Source organism: Oryx dammah, unplaced genomic scaffold (assembly GCF_014754425.2).
Source record: "Oryx dammah isolate SB20612 unplaced genomic scaffold, SCBI_Odam_1.1 HiC_scaffold_28, whole genome shotgun sequence".
Lineage (NCBI taxonomy): Eukaryota > Metazoa > Chordata > Mammalia > Artiodactyla > Bovidae > Oryx > Oryx dammah.
In genome coordinates, this window is record NW_024070212.1 from 91,301,764 (window position 1) to 91,318,586 (window position 16,823).

At 41.3% G+C, this 16,823-nt stretch overlaps 1 protein-coding gene across 1 annotated transcript in view; it reads right to left on the reverse strand.

Annotated features, from left to right (window-relative positions):
- Positions 1-1,281: 1,281 nt before the first annotated feature.
- The window catches only part of ZYG11A (zyg-11 family member A, cell cycle regulator), a 61,885-nt gene continuing 46,343 nt past the window's right edge, over positions 1,282-16,823 (reverse strand). Inside the window, exons 6-14 of the mRNA XM_040231161.1 lie at positions 14,830-14,894; positions 14,226-14,325; positions 14,078-14,131; positions 9,290-9,451; positions 9,170-9,214; positions 6,807-7,001; positions 4,994-5,055; positions 4,494-4,591; positions 1,282-1,489 (exon numbers count right to left, since the gene is read on the reverse strand). Coding sequence (XP_040087095.1) covers positions 1,326-1,489; positions 4,494-4,591; positions 4,994-5,055; positions 6,807-7,001; positions 9,170-9,214; positions 9,290-9,451; positions 14,078-14,131; positions 14,226-14,325; positions 14,830-14,894 — 945 coding nt within the window. The 3' untranslated portion in view covers positions 1,282-1,325. The remainder of the gene's footprint in view (positions 1,490-4,493; positions 4,592-4,993; positions 5,056-6,806; positions 7,002-9,169; positions 9,215-9,289; positions 9,452-14,077; positions 14,132-14,225; positions 14,326-14,829; positions 14,895-16,823) is intronic.

Sequence of the window (16,823 nt, forward strand, 5' to 3'; positions counted from 1 at the left end):
CCAAACTAGTATCTGGTAACAGCATGTTCTGACATATGGAACCCAGGAAACTAAGACATACTCTTAGAATCATACAGAAGAGTGAATGAGAAAATCTGTGGAGCTTCAGGGCTGTTGAAGGAAGCAGGTCACAAATTCCCCTTATCCAGTGGGACACCAGTGAGCAATAGTTTGAAAAAACAATTTAGAATAAGAATAAACCTCATTTGATTTCAAAAGATGATATGGGGCATTCCAGTTAAGAATCTGGCCAGCTTAGAGTATAAAAATCTAGTCCTAAAATAAGCTACCAATTAAAAAAATTTTGTTTCTTTGAAAAATTTAGATGAATGGCATAACATGTTTCATTGATTGCCAATAATAAGGTGAGGAAGGACTTTATTCCATAGAGCACGTTTGCAGAGGACACAAACAAAAGCCTCTCATAGCTTATACTGGGGTTGAGGTTGGTTCTCAGAAAAGCTCATTATTTTTCTCATCCAAGTTAGGTAAGAGCACCTCTTTCAATCTTTGGCACAGTCCTTCCTCTGTTTTGGTCACAGTCCCACTCAAATTAAAAATCTGAGTGATTGAGATTTATACTCGCTATATAATCTTTCATCTGAACACTTCTCAGTCCTGTGACCAGGCCCCTCCAGCACCAATTACCCACAATGTCATTATGCTCATTCAGTCTAATGTATAAAGTCGGAGGAAAAAAGGTCTTAAGGTAGACTATCCAAAAATCATAAAAATGTATTTCTCTTTCCTCCACCCAACAAGTAGAAGGTAATTTGGTATGTATCAAAAAAAATTTTTCCCTTCCCTCCAAAAGAAGTTCTGCCTTCCAAACAATACAGTTAAACACACGTGTTTCCTAGAACTCTTTCATGTATTTCTTTTCCAAAGGCCTCATACAGCCAGCAATAATAATTTAGGAGATTCTTTCAACCATGAAATTTAACATAAATACAGAGGTCCCCCATTGGTATTTCTTTTTTTCTCTCCTCTGACAAATACTCAGTTAAGAAATTTGTCAGGGCTAGAGAAAATTAACTATTCTAACAAAAGCTTACAGGTCTTCCCACAAAGTCCAGGGCTTGATTTTTCAAAACTACTGAAAAGGTATTCCAAGAATGATTCCAACTTGATTTGAGATTATGGCTATCACACAAATCCAAACTTCTCATAACTTACAGAAAATTATCCCCCAAAAGGCCAACAAGGCGGTCAGCTCACGAACTCCAACAACAACTTGTTTCAATCCAACACTTGATTGCTGATACAGCAGAAGGCCTGATACTGAAGACGCAGAACCTCTGAGGCCCTGAGGTTAAGAAGGGCCTTCAACAGAGAGAGGGTCTCTGGTAATTCATAAAATGCATTTTGAAGTCATCTACAATGGAGGCTGCAATCTGCTGTGCTTGGGGGTCTGCCTCACTGTGCTCCCGGATGTCACACAAAAGCTGCAATCCTTCTTCTTCAACTAACATCTTGCAGTATTTGCTGGCTGAAAGAAAACCAAGCAAAGAAACCTGATGTTCAAGTTGGTGTTTTAAATATTCCCAATTACCACATTCATCATTTTAAAGATGCCAATAATGCTTGGCTTATGCAATTTGATAATGGATGATTATTTTATTAAGTCTATTTCCAGACAACTCTAGCTAAAAGGATAAGAACTTCTTTTATTACAAAAATAATAAAAATTTCATGTTCAGGCAGTATGCTGACCTAGACAACCTAAAAATACAAGAGGCTGGATAAAATATAATTGAAAAATTTTTAATTCATGGTTGAGTGTACAAAGTAAAGGAAATGTCAAGGAGTCAGACACAAAGAGCAAAAAAAAAAGGCACTTAAAGCTCATGTAACCTCACCTGTAACTTTTCTGGAGGAGAAAGGGACTGTCAGTTTCAGTAATCTAGGAATTTCGATTTTAACTTTAGGAAGACAGAAGCAAAAATAACGCATACATTTGGCCCCTCAAAAGGCCAAACAAGACAAAGGAGAAGACAATGAAAACATCTCTATCTTGGCCTGGGTTCTGGGGAGAAGTCTTTCCTGAGTCCCAAGTTGGTACAGGGGTCGAATTTATACTAGCCTAAATGTTCTTGGAATCCTTGAGCTGAGAAATTAATATAAGGATTAGACTAATCCCAGGAAAACCTCCAGAACACTTAACAGAAGCAAATACAAAACTGTACTAAAGGGACATGTCCACAACTCAGTGTGAAAAGGATTCTCTTAATCAGTGAAATAGTCAATTAAACACAGAAACCACGATCCAAAACACATCTAAAGGACTTCCCTGGTGACTAGTGGTTAAGACTTTGCCTTCCAATGCAGGGGACATGGGTTTGATCCCTGGTTGGGGAGCCAAGATCTCACATGCCTCATGGCCAAAAAAACAAAATATTAAAAAAAAACACACACACACAGAAGCAGTATTGTAACAAATTCAATAAAGAGTTTAAAATGGTCCATCCACATCAATAAAAATCTTAAAAAGAAAAAAACACACAACTAAGACAACCAAGAATGCAGTAAAAAGAAACAAAGACATGGATACTTTTTTTTTAATGGTTACAAGATATGTAGGACTGATTGAGAGAAGGTATAAGATATTTCTGATAAATGTTATAAGAAAGGAATAGAGAGAATAGATGGAGGGTAATATTTTAAAAGAAAACTTCTGAAAATGTTCATCAATTTTGTAAGGTATAACCATGATCTGAAGTCCAGAGGCCATGGAACAAAATAATGACTAAAAAAAATCTGCAACAGTTCCTTCAAATTAAAAAGAAAAAGATTAAAAAAAAAAGTAAACAAAAAGTAAGCAAAGGAAACCAACAGACAATCCAAATGTAAGAAAAGACAGTTAACCTTACTTAAAATGTCAAGTTAGAATCACTTTCACCTTAGATCGGCAAAGATCAAAAATTCAACTAAAAGTTTTTGCAACAATAAAAGGAAACTGCAAGCTCTCATATGTTGCTGATGGGAATGCAAACTGGTAATCAACTCTATGGAAAGCAGTTTAGCAATACCCACCAAAATTATAAACATTTTGACTCAGCTCTGCAGATTATATTCGTTAAGTGTACTATGCTTGTACTAATACTATGCTATGTTCAAATGCTAATACTATAAGCCAAGCAATGTTTAAATGCTTTGCAAATGTTAACTCATTTAATTCTCATTACAGTCCTATAAAACAGCTACTTGGATCCCCATTTACAGATGAGGAAACTGGGACACAGAAAAGTTAAGTAACTTGCTCAAGCTCCCACAGTTAGTAAATGGAGAAACAGGGAGTAAAGTTCAAATAGTCTGGTTCTGGGGTCTGTTCTCTTAATCACCAGACATATGCATCTTTCCTAAATATATACAGTGTGTGTGTGTGTGTGTGTGTGTTTCTCCTGGTGGTCCACTGGTTAGGACTCCAAGATTCCACTGTAGGGGCCCAGGCTCAATACCTCCTGGGGAAATTAAGATCTCACATGCTACGGGTGTAGCCAAAAATAAAGAGAAGTGTTAGGGCAAGCTCCTAAAAACCATTTTTCTCTATCAGTTCTTTCCTAATTATTCTGCCACTTTAGCTTTAGAATAATCTTCAGATTCCTCATCACTTACTGTATTCATTCACTTGAACTGTATTATATATGTGAAATAGAAAAGAACTGAGGAGTATAGTATGTCCATAATTATTTCAGTCTATAAATTATTTCCTAGAGTTCTTTGCACATAGGCCCCAATACTTGTTAAAGCTATTTTAAGATAGTTTATGCTTTTGATAGTTAAAACATTTCATTAATTCTAAAAGTTAAACCTTTAAGATTTTTCAGCATAAAATTATAGTCTATAATCCTTTTTATAATACAAATTCTTTAATTCTTTTATACAGAATTAAAGTCTATAATTGTTTTATAATACAAGCAAAAATTTTAGTAATAATCCTTAGCAAAGAAAAAAAGCCAAGAATTCCCAAGAGGAATTTAAAGCAGCAAATGTGGAAAAACATTTAATTTGCCTGAGAAACAACTCCTGACATCTGGTCCCCCAGTTTCCCACAAACCACTACAAAAAGGCAAATCTATGTATTACTTATAGGAAAGATAGTATCATGATAAAATATTCAGTGAAAAAGAGAAACGTATACGATACCATGCACAGAATGAGCCCATTTTGTCTAAAAACATATGCACATATAGTATATAATAACTATAGCATATATACAGAAAATTACCTGGAAGGATAGTTATAGTTAGCTAATGAACAGTGCTTGCCTGTGTGGAACAGGAGCGGGAGCACACTTTCACTTTCTCTATTGCTTACCATCCATCCCCAAATGACATAATTCTGTAGCATTTTTTATACTAATACAAGCTCTTCAGTTTCTTCTTAAAAAGTGTTAAAATCAGGACATAAGAGAACAATTTTTCAAAATTCCATCTTGAACTTAATCCTTATACAAAAAAATAGCTAAAAAACAATTATCTTTAAATACATACGGTTTTTACTGCAGACATGATACATGGCCCATAGTGCCCAGAGCTGAACCTCTGGTTGAGAGAAGTTGCTAAGGAGCGGGAAAAAGGCCTTGAAGGATCTAAATAAGTACAAAGAAGACGTTTCTTCAGAACTCAGGCTAACATCAGGGATATAATAATAATTTTCAACATCCCCGCGGCCACTCCCCAGAGTCAATTCTTCATTAAGACAGATGTATTGCTGAGCAAATAATTGGAACTAGCATTTAAGAAATTATATTCTGTGTTAGACACTATACATTCAATAACTGATTCCACCCTCAATACTGAACACTGCCAGCTTCATTTTACAGATGACTAAGTCTAAGAGATTTTCTTAAAGTGATTTTACAAGTATCACAAAGAAATTGGATTTGAATACAAGGCTATCTGATTCTAATATTTTATTATACCATGGCCTCTACAGAGTGAGTAGATTGAGGACAAGCTTTAAGAGAAGCACTGCACCATCATGAAATTACCTGTAAGTGACCAAAGCTGTCATCTTACAACTTGAACTTGGCCATTTCTGGATGGTTGCATACTACACAAAAAGAGAAATCAAGATTCTAGTATTGCTTCACGTCATTTATAATTATATACATATGAAACAATATAAATTTTCAAAATCGAGGACTACTCAAATTTAGGTATACCTAACCAACCAGCTATTAATTAGACAGCCGTTAAATACATAGAATATGAAGAAAGTCATGTGGAAAACAATACACCAGAAAGGGACTTCTGTTTAAAGACGGAAGACTGAGCATGAACGGAACAGTACAACTGGTTTAAAAGAAGATAAACACACATGAAACAAAGCAGAAGAAGATGGTAAGTGATTTAATAGATTAGCACTGGGGAAGGTTAAAGAAAACAAACTATTTTGAACAGAACCCCTAACAGACTTAAAAACTGGGCATACAAAGTGCTTCAGGAAGTGAGATTACAGGCAGGGTTAAAAATAGGAGGACTGGTTGAAAGTACCAAAGAACCGAGACTACCAGATCTCCTCTACCACCCCTGTCAAAAATTTTTGGACTGGGCAACCCTATGAACAATTGAGGTTGGAAGTGCCATGCTAAAAACGGGGGGCTAACGTGAAAAATTTAAATACTAAATGCTGAGGTGCCCCTGCCCTCAACTCTATCCTTCTATGGGTGTTTAGACTGCTGGAAGCCAAGCTTATGATTTTCAATCAGGAGAATAGGAATTAAGCAAGGGAGGGATGCAGGGAGAAAAAGAGGAAAGAAGTAAGGAAGGAAGTAAAGGTAAAAGAAGAAGAAGGGACGGAGGAATGAGAAGGACAGAAAGAAATCTCCTAGAACTGAAGGAAAACAAGATTCCAGAGCAGTAAGTAGCCAGTGGAACAGATGAAAGTAAACTCATATCAAGGCACATCACTGAGATTTCCAAACAATAAAGATAAATATCTTAAAGCTTCCAAAGAAAAATGGCACAGGACTTCTCAACAGTGATACCAAGAAATAACAGACAATGGAGCAATGACCTGGAAACGTGAAAGGAAAATATTTCAGTACTTGAGTTTTATATCCAGCCATTTGATCAACTAAAGGTGAATGTAAAATAAAGGTCTTTCAAATATAAAAGGTTTCAAATTCTTTTCCTACATCTCTTAGGAAGCTACTGGAGGAAATGACCCAACAGAATGAGGGAGTATACCAAAGAACAGGAAGGTATGCAATCCAGGAAACAGGGAATCCAACATGAGAGAGCAAAGAGAATCTTCAGGACAACAGTCAAGGAACTTCCTGGGATCTAACAGATATACAAAATATATCTAACAGCTATGTCTAACAGATGGAACAAAAACAGAGGCTTGGGAAAGAAGCTGACGTGGACAGAATATGTTTGAATGTACTGAAAGACATATACTTGGAGTATAAGAACGGATGTGCACTGGGAATTTTTATTTTCCAAAGTAGGAAATAAACTGACAACGTCTAAACCTACAAAGTCAAGGCATAACAACATATGTTAGAGATAAGAAGGTAAACACCAAAAGAAACAGCTTTAAAAAGAGCTGAAAGTGGGAAACAGAAGTGGAATAACCTATATGAACTGTTTGCATGCTTAATTTTATAAAAGCAAAGTATCAGAAAGAATGCAAAAGATGTTAATAGAGGTTAGCTTTGGGTGGTAAGGTGTGGATGATTCTATCTTTCCCATTTTCTACAATTAACACATATTTCAAAAACTCTTATGATCTAGAAAAATAAGTTTTCTGCAAGAAGAGATGACTCTGGATTTTGTAAAGAGGAACAGTCCTTATACCAGATCCTGGAGAAGTGCTGTCCTCTGGAGGTCACAGGATATCCAGGGCTGTTTGTCAGATGTCAGGTGGGCTATGATGCCTGCAGCTAAATAGCTGACTTCCAATTCCTTGCTATGGAGCAAGCTGCTGATATGCTTTACCACATCTTCAGTAATTAGCTTGGAAAAGAGTTCTCTGACTTCAGCTACGTTGTTCTATGGGGCAGATGGAGTAGAGACTATCAGGAACTGGTTCCTCTCCCTCTCTTACTGGTCAGCTCAGATACAGGTAAGAACACTCAGTCCCCCCTTCTCCCTCTGATTTAGCTCACATCTACTACAAACCCATCCACTTGATGACAAAGATTATTGGTAAGAACCAATCATTGAGTAAGCACTTACTAAGTGCCAGGCACTGTGCTTAGATAGATTGAAATGTCTTTTTTATCTGCCTTATCTTATGTCTTTTTTTATCTGCCTCATCTCATTTAATCTTTGATAGTCCTACAAAGAAGTCTGACACTCAGAAAGACTAACTTGTCAGCTTCACATCGCTAACAACTTGTTGGAGTAGATTACAAATCCAGGTCTGACTCAAAAACTTAACATTCCCGGGGCCTGCTATATGTTACGTCAGTATTAATGGTAACAATGAAAGGCAGGTAGCAGTTTCATTATTTTATGTACTATATTAGTTTTCGATGCTGTTTAACTAATTTAGCACAAACTCGGTGGCTTAAAACAACACACATTTTTCCTCTCACAGTTTGAACGGGCCTTGCTTAGCTGGGTTTCACAAGCCTGCAGTCAAAGTGCTGGCTGGGCTGCATGCTCACATCTGGAGGCTCCAATGGGTGAGGTGGGGTGGGGAGACTACTTTCAAGATCACTCAAGACTATTGGTAGGATTCATTTCCTTGTGGCTGCAGGAATAAGAGTTTCTTGCTGGAAACAACATATCTCTTTCATTTGACTTCTTCTGAGTTGTACCTATAATAAATTAAAAATAGCAGGCGACTTCACCTGGTAGTACAGTGGTTAGGGAGGCTTCCCAGGTGGGCACCAGTGGTAAAGAACCTGCATGCCAGTGTAGAAGGAAGAGACGTGGGCTCGATCCCTGGGTTGGTAAGATCCCCTGCAGGAGAGCACAGCAACCCACTCCAGTATTCCTCCCTGGAGAATTCCATGGACAGGAGTCTGGCAGGCTAGTCCATAGGGTCAAAAAGAGTCAGACATGACTGAAGCGACTTAGCATGAACACACAGTGGTTAGGACTCTGCACTTTCACTGCAGGGAACAGTGGTTCAATCCCTCGATGGGAAATAAAAGATTCCCCCATGCCATGGGGGACACAGCCAAAAAAATCTTTCCTTTGGGACTTCCCTGGTGGTCCAGTGGCTAAGACTCCACACTCGCAATGCATGGGGCCCAGTTTTGATCCCTGCTCAGAGAATTAGACCCTACATGCTGCAACTAAGAGTTTGCATACTACAACTAGATTCCACAATGCCATAACTAAAGATCTTGCATGCCACAATGAAGATCCCACATGCCATAAATAACACTGAGCACGGTAAAGTAAATATATTTTAAAAATGTCAAATAAAGTGCCTTCCCAAGTTCTGTGAGCCATTCCAGCAAATTACCAACCTGAGGAAGGGGTTGTGGAATCCCTCAACTTAAAGTCACTCAGAAGCAGAAGTAGCTCTGAACTTAACAGCTGGCAACTAAAGTGGAGGCAGACTTGTGGAACCAAGCTTTTTAGGATCTGATGCTAATGTCTGATAGTGACAGAATTTAACTGAATCGAACTGTAGGACATCCAGCTGGTGTCACAGAACTGGAGAAGTGGTTGCTGGAGAACACCCCAGATTGTATAACTTGCTTTTGACCAGTGAGACATTAGAAAATCTGACATAAGCAGAAGTTGAAGAAGCACTTGTGCAGTGGAGTTGCTTTCTACCACTACCCTGAAACCGCCAAGTGAGGAAGCTCACAGAGACACAAGGCCCAGTAACAGCCTGCACCAACGGCCAGAGATGAGAGTCAGGTCACCCTGGAGCACCTAGGTCTAGCTTAACCACCAATGACTACAGCGGCATGTGTAACCGCATAAGACCAGCAGAGCTGCACAGCTGAGCTGAGTTCAAACTGCTGACCTGCAGACTCACAAGTAAATAAAATGGGTGCTGTTTTAAGCTGTAGTTTGTTTACAGCAATAGCTGACTCATATATAATGGTATTTGCTTTATAGAGATGGTGTGAAGATCAAACAAGTCAATGTAAACTGCTTACAAAAGTGCCTAGCACATAGTAGGTAACACGTAAGTGTTAGTTTTCTTATTGTTTAATCAATTACAATTAATTCAAAACAATTGAGCTTACCAAAAGACCAAGTACTTTGCTTTGTATTGCTGTCTCTGAAAAAGTCTGTGAAAAGAATATACAGGTTATTTTATCATGAAGAAAATAACTTTACAGACAAACTCAATCCTGTCTTCCCACCTCCAAGACTTGGATGAAGATTGCCAATCCTTGATTTTCAATAAAGTGCCTACAAGCAGCTGGAGACTGTTCTGTAAGATTCCAAAGTGCTTTCAAAGTAAACAAGAGGGTGACGTCATCTAGATTCTCAGCAGTCTTCTGTTTTACTATTGCTAGAAGTTCCTAAAAAAGAAAAAGAGAGATACGCTGGTGACTGACTCATATGTTTCCAATATAAGGAAAGCAATGGTTAAGAAAAGCTTTAGAATCAAACCGAGGTTCTAAACCCAGTTTGACCACTTAATAGCTTTGGTGCCTACCTTCTCTCTATAAAATGAGTTACACTTATTTCCTAGGGTTTTTGTGAGGTTCAAAAGAGAAAACTATTAAAGTTTAATAATCACTTAATCTAGTTTGTCATGCTTGTTAATAAACTTCATAATCAAGTACATATTAGCTATTCCATTATTCATGTATTAAGAGTATCTAGTCAACACCTTTTGGAAGGCAGGCACATATTCAGGTAAGAGAGAGAGATTTTTAAAAAAAGATAATTGGTTTTTCTCAACTAAATAAAAGAATTTTAAGATTTGGTAAATGCTCTGAAGGAAACACATAAAAGCCTAAGAATTTTCTTTAGAAAAGGTGGGAGAAACCTCCAAATATAACAGCAGCCTTCCCAAAGTGTGATGGGCCCTTCCCTCCCCCATCCCTGGCACCAGCCATCTAGGGAGGGGCTGCTGCACCACACTGCACCTCTCTGCACGCAGCGACAGACCCCACTGGTCCATGCCCGCTGCCTACCCACTGCACAGGTGGGCAGGCTAGAGCTCCTCTCCGGGGACACTCGCGCCTGGGCCACCTCATCAGTCACGAGCTGACCAGTGGAGTCAGTACGGGCTGAGCCCACCGTGCCCCTGCCTCAGACAGCAGTCCCAGGGAGGGCATGCCAGCTGCCCCCACGGCGCCACTGGGGTCTCCACAGCCTGTGCGCCTTGCGCTTCGCCCCACGCAGAGCTACAACATGCCGGAGTGACCTGGCAGTTCTTCAGACCTGGCCACTTTCTGAGGTCGCACTGTTCTGCTCAGAGTGTGGTGGCAGCAAGGCAGGTGCAAGCTATAGCAGCCCGCTCAGCTGTCAGTGGGCACAACGTGGGCCCCTCTCCTGAAGAGAGCAACTGTCAACATGCGACCATCACTGAGCCTGCTCAGCCACCGGTCAGTGCCAAGCGAGCCCCTTTCCCCTCCTGTATGTAAAAGGAGTACAAATCTTATCTCAGTTGCGGTTGGTGGATGGGTTTGGTTCTTTTAAAAATAATTTTAATATTTACTTGGCAATATCAAGTCTTAGTTGCTGCATGCAGGACCTCTGTTGCACCACGAGGGCTCTTTGAGGCACAAGGACCTTCTAAGTAGTGTCAGGCCTCAGTGATTGCTGTATGCTGGCCTAGCTGCTCCGCAGCGTGCGGGATCTTAGTTCCCCGAGCAGGGATTGAACCCACTTCCTCTGCACTGCAAGGTGGATTCTTAACCACTGGACCACCAGGGGAGTCCCTGAGGCAAGATGGTTTCTGAGACACTAGTCTGCCGTCCTCTTGGTCTGCTAGTTATCTGATTAAAATAATTTTTTCCTGTTCCATCAACTCATCTCCTGATTGGCCTGCTGTGTGGCAAGCAGAATAAGCTTGTGCTTACACTCAGTAACACAGAGAAAGGTAGTATCTAAACTGAGACCGGAATAAAAAGAGGATAAGGCAGCTAAGCAAGGAATGAGGACACAGGGAATGGGGGAAAGGGAGCAGGGAGATATTCTAGAAGAAAAAAGTCTGTTCTTGCCACTGAGCAGGTTAGTATGGCTAGAGGATAACACTAGTATCATAATCGTATGTCCTAACAGCTTGAAAAAACTACTTTAACAGATTCCAACATACCACTTCATATTAGAATATTTCTAGATCAAAGTTGAGCTAGTATTCACGCTTTCTTTCAAATTTGCTAGACTATCATGTGAAAGGAAAGAGACAGCCATTTCCACAAAGGACCGAGTATCAGACCCTTTGTTCTTAAGGTCAGGTCATGGTGGGGTAAGGTGTTTCTGTAAATCTCCACCAACAAATATTATTTTCTGTCCTGACAAGAAAGGGCTAGGTCCCTAGGCAAAAATTTCACCCTCTGAGGTCCAGATCCTGGCTGAAGAAGCAGACCTCAGTTGACAACTCCCTCAGGGCCCTGTCCCCAGGCCCTGTCCTGCCGTCATTGCTGAGGAGCCAGGTGCCCAACTGGCCTTCAGGCTCCTCAGGCCACCTGTATGGTGGGGGCCAGGTCCCGCCAACTGCACCCTATGCTGACTGCCACCACCGCTAGGGCAAGAGGCAGAGACAGGGGAGAGGTTCACTACTGCCTCAAGGCCTGGGCCAAGGCAAGTGGGTGGCCTTGGCGAGGGTTCTGGGGCCCTGCAGGACACAGCCCCCAGCCTGTTCCCTGAGCCTCCTAGCTCACCCAAGGGCCGAAGGCCAGGTAAGCTGGAGGTCCCCAGGGAGAAGACCCCGATCCACCTTTCACCTCACTCTCCCCCATCCCTGCCTCTGTGATCTAATAGCAGTGGCAATCTGTATAGGATGCAGTTTGTGGGACCTAGCCCCACTCCACTGACTGTTTGCTGAATGGGCCCGTTAATAGTCACTCATTGACAGCTGGTTGCCTGTGGGAGGGGCCTGGTGCCAACCAATGGTTGAGCAGGACCACTAATGGTCACTCATTGACAACTGGTTGCCTGTGGGAGGGACCTGTGCCAACCAATGTTTGAGCAGGACCACTAATGATCACTCATTGACAGCTGGCCGCTTGTGGGAGGGCCCACTGCAGCACCAATTAATGGCTGGTAACAGGGTGTACAGTGATGGCCACGTGCTAAGATCTGTGCTTGGCAGTGCTCTAATTCCACCTCAAATATTTTATACAGCCAGAGAGAATATGAGAATTCACAAAAATAAAGCTGCAAGAACCAAAAGTGTAATACAGCATGGCTGTGCACAGCCCTTAGCATGCGGCCAGTGCTGCAGCCATTAGCCCCCACTTTCCCCCTTACCAGACTATGGTTACCAAAAGACTATTAAGGTTGCTCAGCCATGGGTTGGTGGTGAAGTGGACCCCTGCCTAAACTCAGCAAATGTCAGTGAGTGACCATTAGTGATCCTGCTGTTACTGGTTGGCAGGGCAATAGGCCCCTCCTACAAGCAAGCAACTGACAATGAGCGACCATTCAACCAATGGTAGGCAGTGTGGTGGTCGTCCTGTGCAGAGTGAGGTAAGAGGTGGATCTCTGCCTTCTCCCTGGAGCCTCCAGCTCCCCGAGCCATGGATCAGTGGGGGGCCCAGAGAATAGGCTGAGGCCTGAGTCCTACAGAGACACAAAACCCTTGCCAAGGCCACACACTGGCAGAGCCAGGCCCTAAGGTGGTGATGGCCCTCTCCCCCATCCCTGCCTCTGTGATCTAAAAGCAGTGGCAGTCTGTATAGGACGCAATTTGTGGGACCTAGCCCCTACCACTTGGACAGCCCAAGGAGCGTGAGGAACGGCTGGGTCCAGGGCACCTGGCTCCCTAAGAGATGACAAGTGGGCAGGGTCTGCAGACCTGGCCCTGAGGGAGATGCCAACTGAGATGCACCTTTTCAGCCAGGCCTGGACACTGGCAAGAGAACCCAGACGGGGTGCTGGATAATGATTTGTGGCAGGGTAACTGACCCCTGCAGGGACCCCCCGCCTCATAGCTAGGACTTGGATCTTGGAGGGACCTTGCCCTTTCTTGTAAAACAGAGTAACATTTGTTGGTGGAGATTTACAGAAACTTCGATACCTCACCATGACCTGACCTTAAGAACAAAGGATCTGACACCAAGAAGTTTACAACAACTAACCGTGAAGAATTGATGCTTTTGAACTGTGGTGTTGGAGAACACTCTTGAGAGTCCCTTGGACTGCAAGGAGATCAAACCAGTCAATCCTAAAGGAAATCAGTCCTGAATATGCACTGGAAAGACTAATGCTGAAGCTGAAACTCCAATACTATGGCCACCTGATGCGAATAACTGACTCATTGGAAAAGATGCTGATGCTGGGAAAGATGAAGGCAGGAAAAGAAGAGGGTGACAGAGGATGAGATGGTTGGATGGCATCACTGACTCGATGGACATGAGGCTGAGTAAGTTCTGGGTGTTGGTGATGACAGGGAGCCTGGCGTGCTGCAGTCCATGGGGTCACAAAGAGTTGGACACGACTGAGTGACTGACCTGAACTGAACTGACAGCAGCAGAATCAGGAGGTAACATCTAAAATTGATAAATCAAGAAACTGTAGTACTTCCTTGGTGGTACAGTGCTTAAGAATCCACCTTCCAATGCAGGGGACATGGATTCAATCTCTGGTGGTGGTGGAGAGGTGTGAGTACACTAAGATCTCACATGCCATGGAACATTACTGCAACTAGAGAACCCAAGTGCTCTAGAGCCCAAATGCCACAACTCCTGAGGCTGAGCTCCATAACAAGAAAAGCCCCCACATGCCGCAACTAGAGAATGCTCACAGTACAACGAAGACAGCACAGCCAAAACAAAAAAAAAAGCTGCAGTTAAAAGTATTTTATTTAGAAATATGGAGGTAAATACCAGAAGAAACAGCTATTTAAGAGTAGAGAATAGCTTCTTCTGGGTAGCAAGTCCTACAGATTGTTCATTTTATAAGTCATTTAAACTGTTTTTAATTTTTTAAACTGTTACTTGTATTGAAAAGTTCTAGAAGTGACAACCTACCTTAACTGCCATGAAAACCTCCTCTTTGAGTTGTGCAGTTTGCTCAGGTGAGAGCTAGAAACAAAAAAGCAGAAAGTGAAATGTTTCCAACTCTATCACTGCTCCACTAAGACTAGGGAAAGAGGTCTTCCATTTAGCAACCACATACCTGCAGGGCTAGAATGGAGGTTATGCTCACTGCCATGGCTTGCATCTTGGGGCTTTCATGCTTACAGAGCCATCTCATAACAAACTTGGCAGCATCGAACCTAAAAAAACAGTATTTGTCTCACAATAAACTTTGTAAACTATACATGAGAAGTTAAGAAATCACTCAGCCTCCCCAGCAAATCCTGTTTAAAAATACCTGTGGACTTTTAAAGACCCAGCTATGAAAACCAAGAGTATTTGGCAAAAAGAAGAGCAAGGCTTTCCTGGTGGCTCAGTGGTAAAGAATCCACCTGCCAGTGTAGAAGGCACAGGTTTGATCCCTGATCCAGGAAGATCTGACATGCATAAGGATAATGGAAGAGCTAGAACCTGATTCGATATTTAACCCTCTAGCACCCATGTTATCACTCACTGCCCTGAAATGGACTCACACTTTGAGAGACAACATTTGTAACTACAGTACTTCTAAACAGAACATTCTCCCCAAACGCTTTATCCCAGCCTCAATCAGACCCCTGCTAGGCCAATAACCAAAAGACAACAAAGCTCAGAGTAATACTGGTCAATATCCCAAAAATCAGATCATCCAATTTTATACTTGCCTGTTGAATGGAACATCCACAAGAATCCTGGAATTGGTTAAGGAGAGAAGACAATTCTTCTGTAACTTTAAGGGAATAAAAAATAATAATTTTGAGCAAATGTACACCCATTCTAAACAAAGGTTCTAAGCTTTTCTTATTGAATGCCCACTATATACCTGGTCCTTTCCAAGTTCTTCATTCAATCTTACTATTTTTTTATAGTTTTTTAAATTTATTTTTTATTGAAGTACAGTTGGTTTACAATGTTATATTAGTTTCTGGTATCAATCTTACTATTAAACTCTAACATTCACCTTTGTCCAAAGAGTAATGTTTCTCTTTTCTAGCAAAGAGGGAGTCTCCCTTCCCCCTGAACCCTAGAAGGATCTATGTGGAAAGCTGCCTGCCTGTGTGTCAATCTAAATCAATTCCTGGAAGCCTGGCCCATCTAATGAATGACTATGTCTGAACCAGATCTCATAACTAACTCTGTGACAGAGCTTCTACTTTCTATCTATGACTAGTAGGAACTGAACTAGGAGAGAGAAAAAGACTTCTAGGAAAGCTATAGGAATAAAAAATCATAACATCTCTTTGACAGACCATGAGTAGGCCAGTGACGCGTACTGCCATGACAGCAGTATAGTGTATGAGGCAGGGGTAGCAAACCTGAAATGCCAACAGGAAGTAGGCAGTAACATGAACAAGTGAAGAAGGCAGAGTGCACAACAATAGGGCAGCAGGAGGAATTACGGCAAACTGGACAATTCAGGCCCTTTTATGGGGGCAGCTGTTAACTAATGATGGCCATATAGGAATTCAGAATGAATTGAGAAGGATCATCCAAGTTGTCAAGAGAAAGTGGAAATACAGATTTCTTTTAAGTGAGGGAAGATCATGTTACTGTAATTTTAATAGATTGATTCCCATTTTAACTTTAAGTATACATTTCAATCAGATCTGACACATTTAGGTATATTATATATAACTTTACCCACCATCACAATCAACATAAAAAATACTTCCATTACCCCAAAAAGTTCCACTGTGACACTTTCCACTCCATTCCTAACTTGCAAATTTCAATCCCAGACAATCATACTGTCATTAAAGATTAGTCTTTTCTAAGATTTCACATAAAGGCATATGGTATCTATTTTATCGTGTCTAGCATATCCTGCTCAGCATAAAATGTTTTTTGAGATTCATCCATGTGGCATGTATCAGTACTTCACTTCTTTTTATCATCAAGTACTATTTCCTTATATGAATATATCATTATTGGTTTATCTATTCACCCGTTGCTGGACATTAAATTTTCAGTTTGGGGGGATAATGAATAAAGACATTATGGACATTTGTGTATCCCATTATATGGCTACATAATTTCATTTCTCCGAGTGAAATAACTGTAGTATGAAAGGTATATCTCTAACTTAAAGAAATTACCAGACTGTTGGATTGGTTTTTTCATTCTTAACATCAACATATGAGAATTTCAGTTTCTCTACACTTTTGTCAACACCTGATACTGTCACTTTTAAATCTCGACCAATCTAGGGGGTGTGTAGTGTCACCTAGGCGTGCTGTGAGGCCGTGATGTCTATCAGTAGCGTCCGACTCTGCAGCCTGCCAGGCGCCTCTGTCCATGGGATTCTCCAGGCAAGAACACTGGAGTCGGGTGCCATTTTCTACTCCAGAGGGTCTTCCGGACCCAGGGATTAAACCCGCGTCTCTTGCATCTCCTGCACCGGCAGGCAGGGTCCTTCCCACTAGTGCCCCCTGGGAAGCCCATCTAAGGGTGCAGGGTATCCACATGTGCTTTTAACTTGCATTTCCCTGACAGGTAAAGGTACTGAGCATCTTTTCAAGAGCTCAGTTGTCACCTGCACTATCTTCTTTCACGGAGTGTCTGTTCAAACCTTCTGCCTTCTTAAAGAATTGGTTTGTTTATCTTGTGTTACCTATTTAATAGTCCTTTACATTCTGGATAAAAGTCCTCTGTCATATAT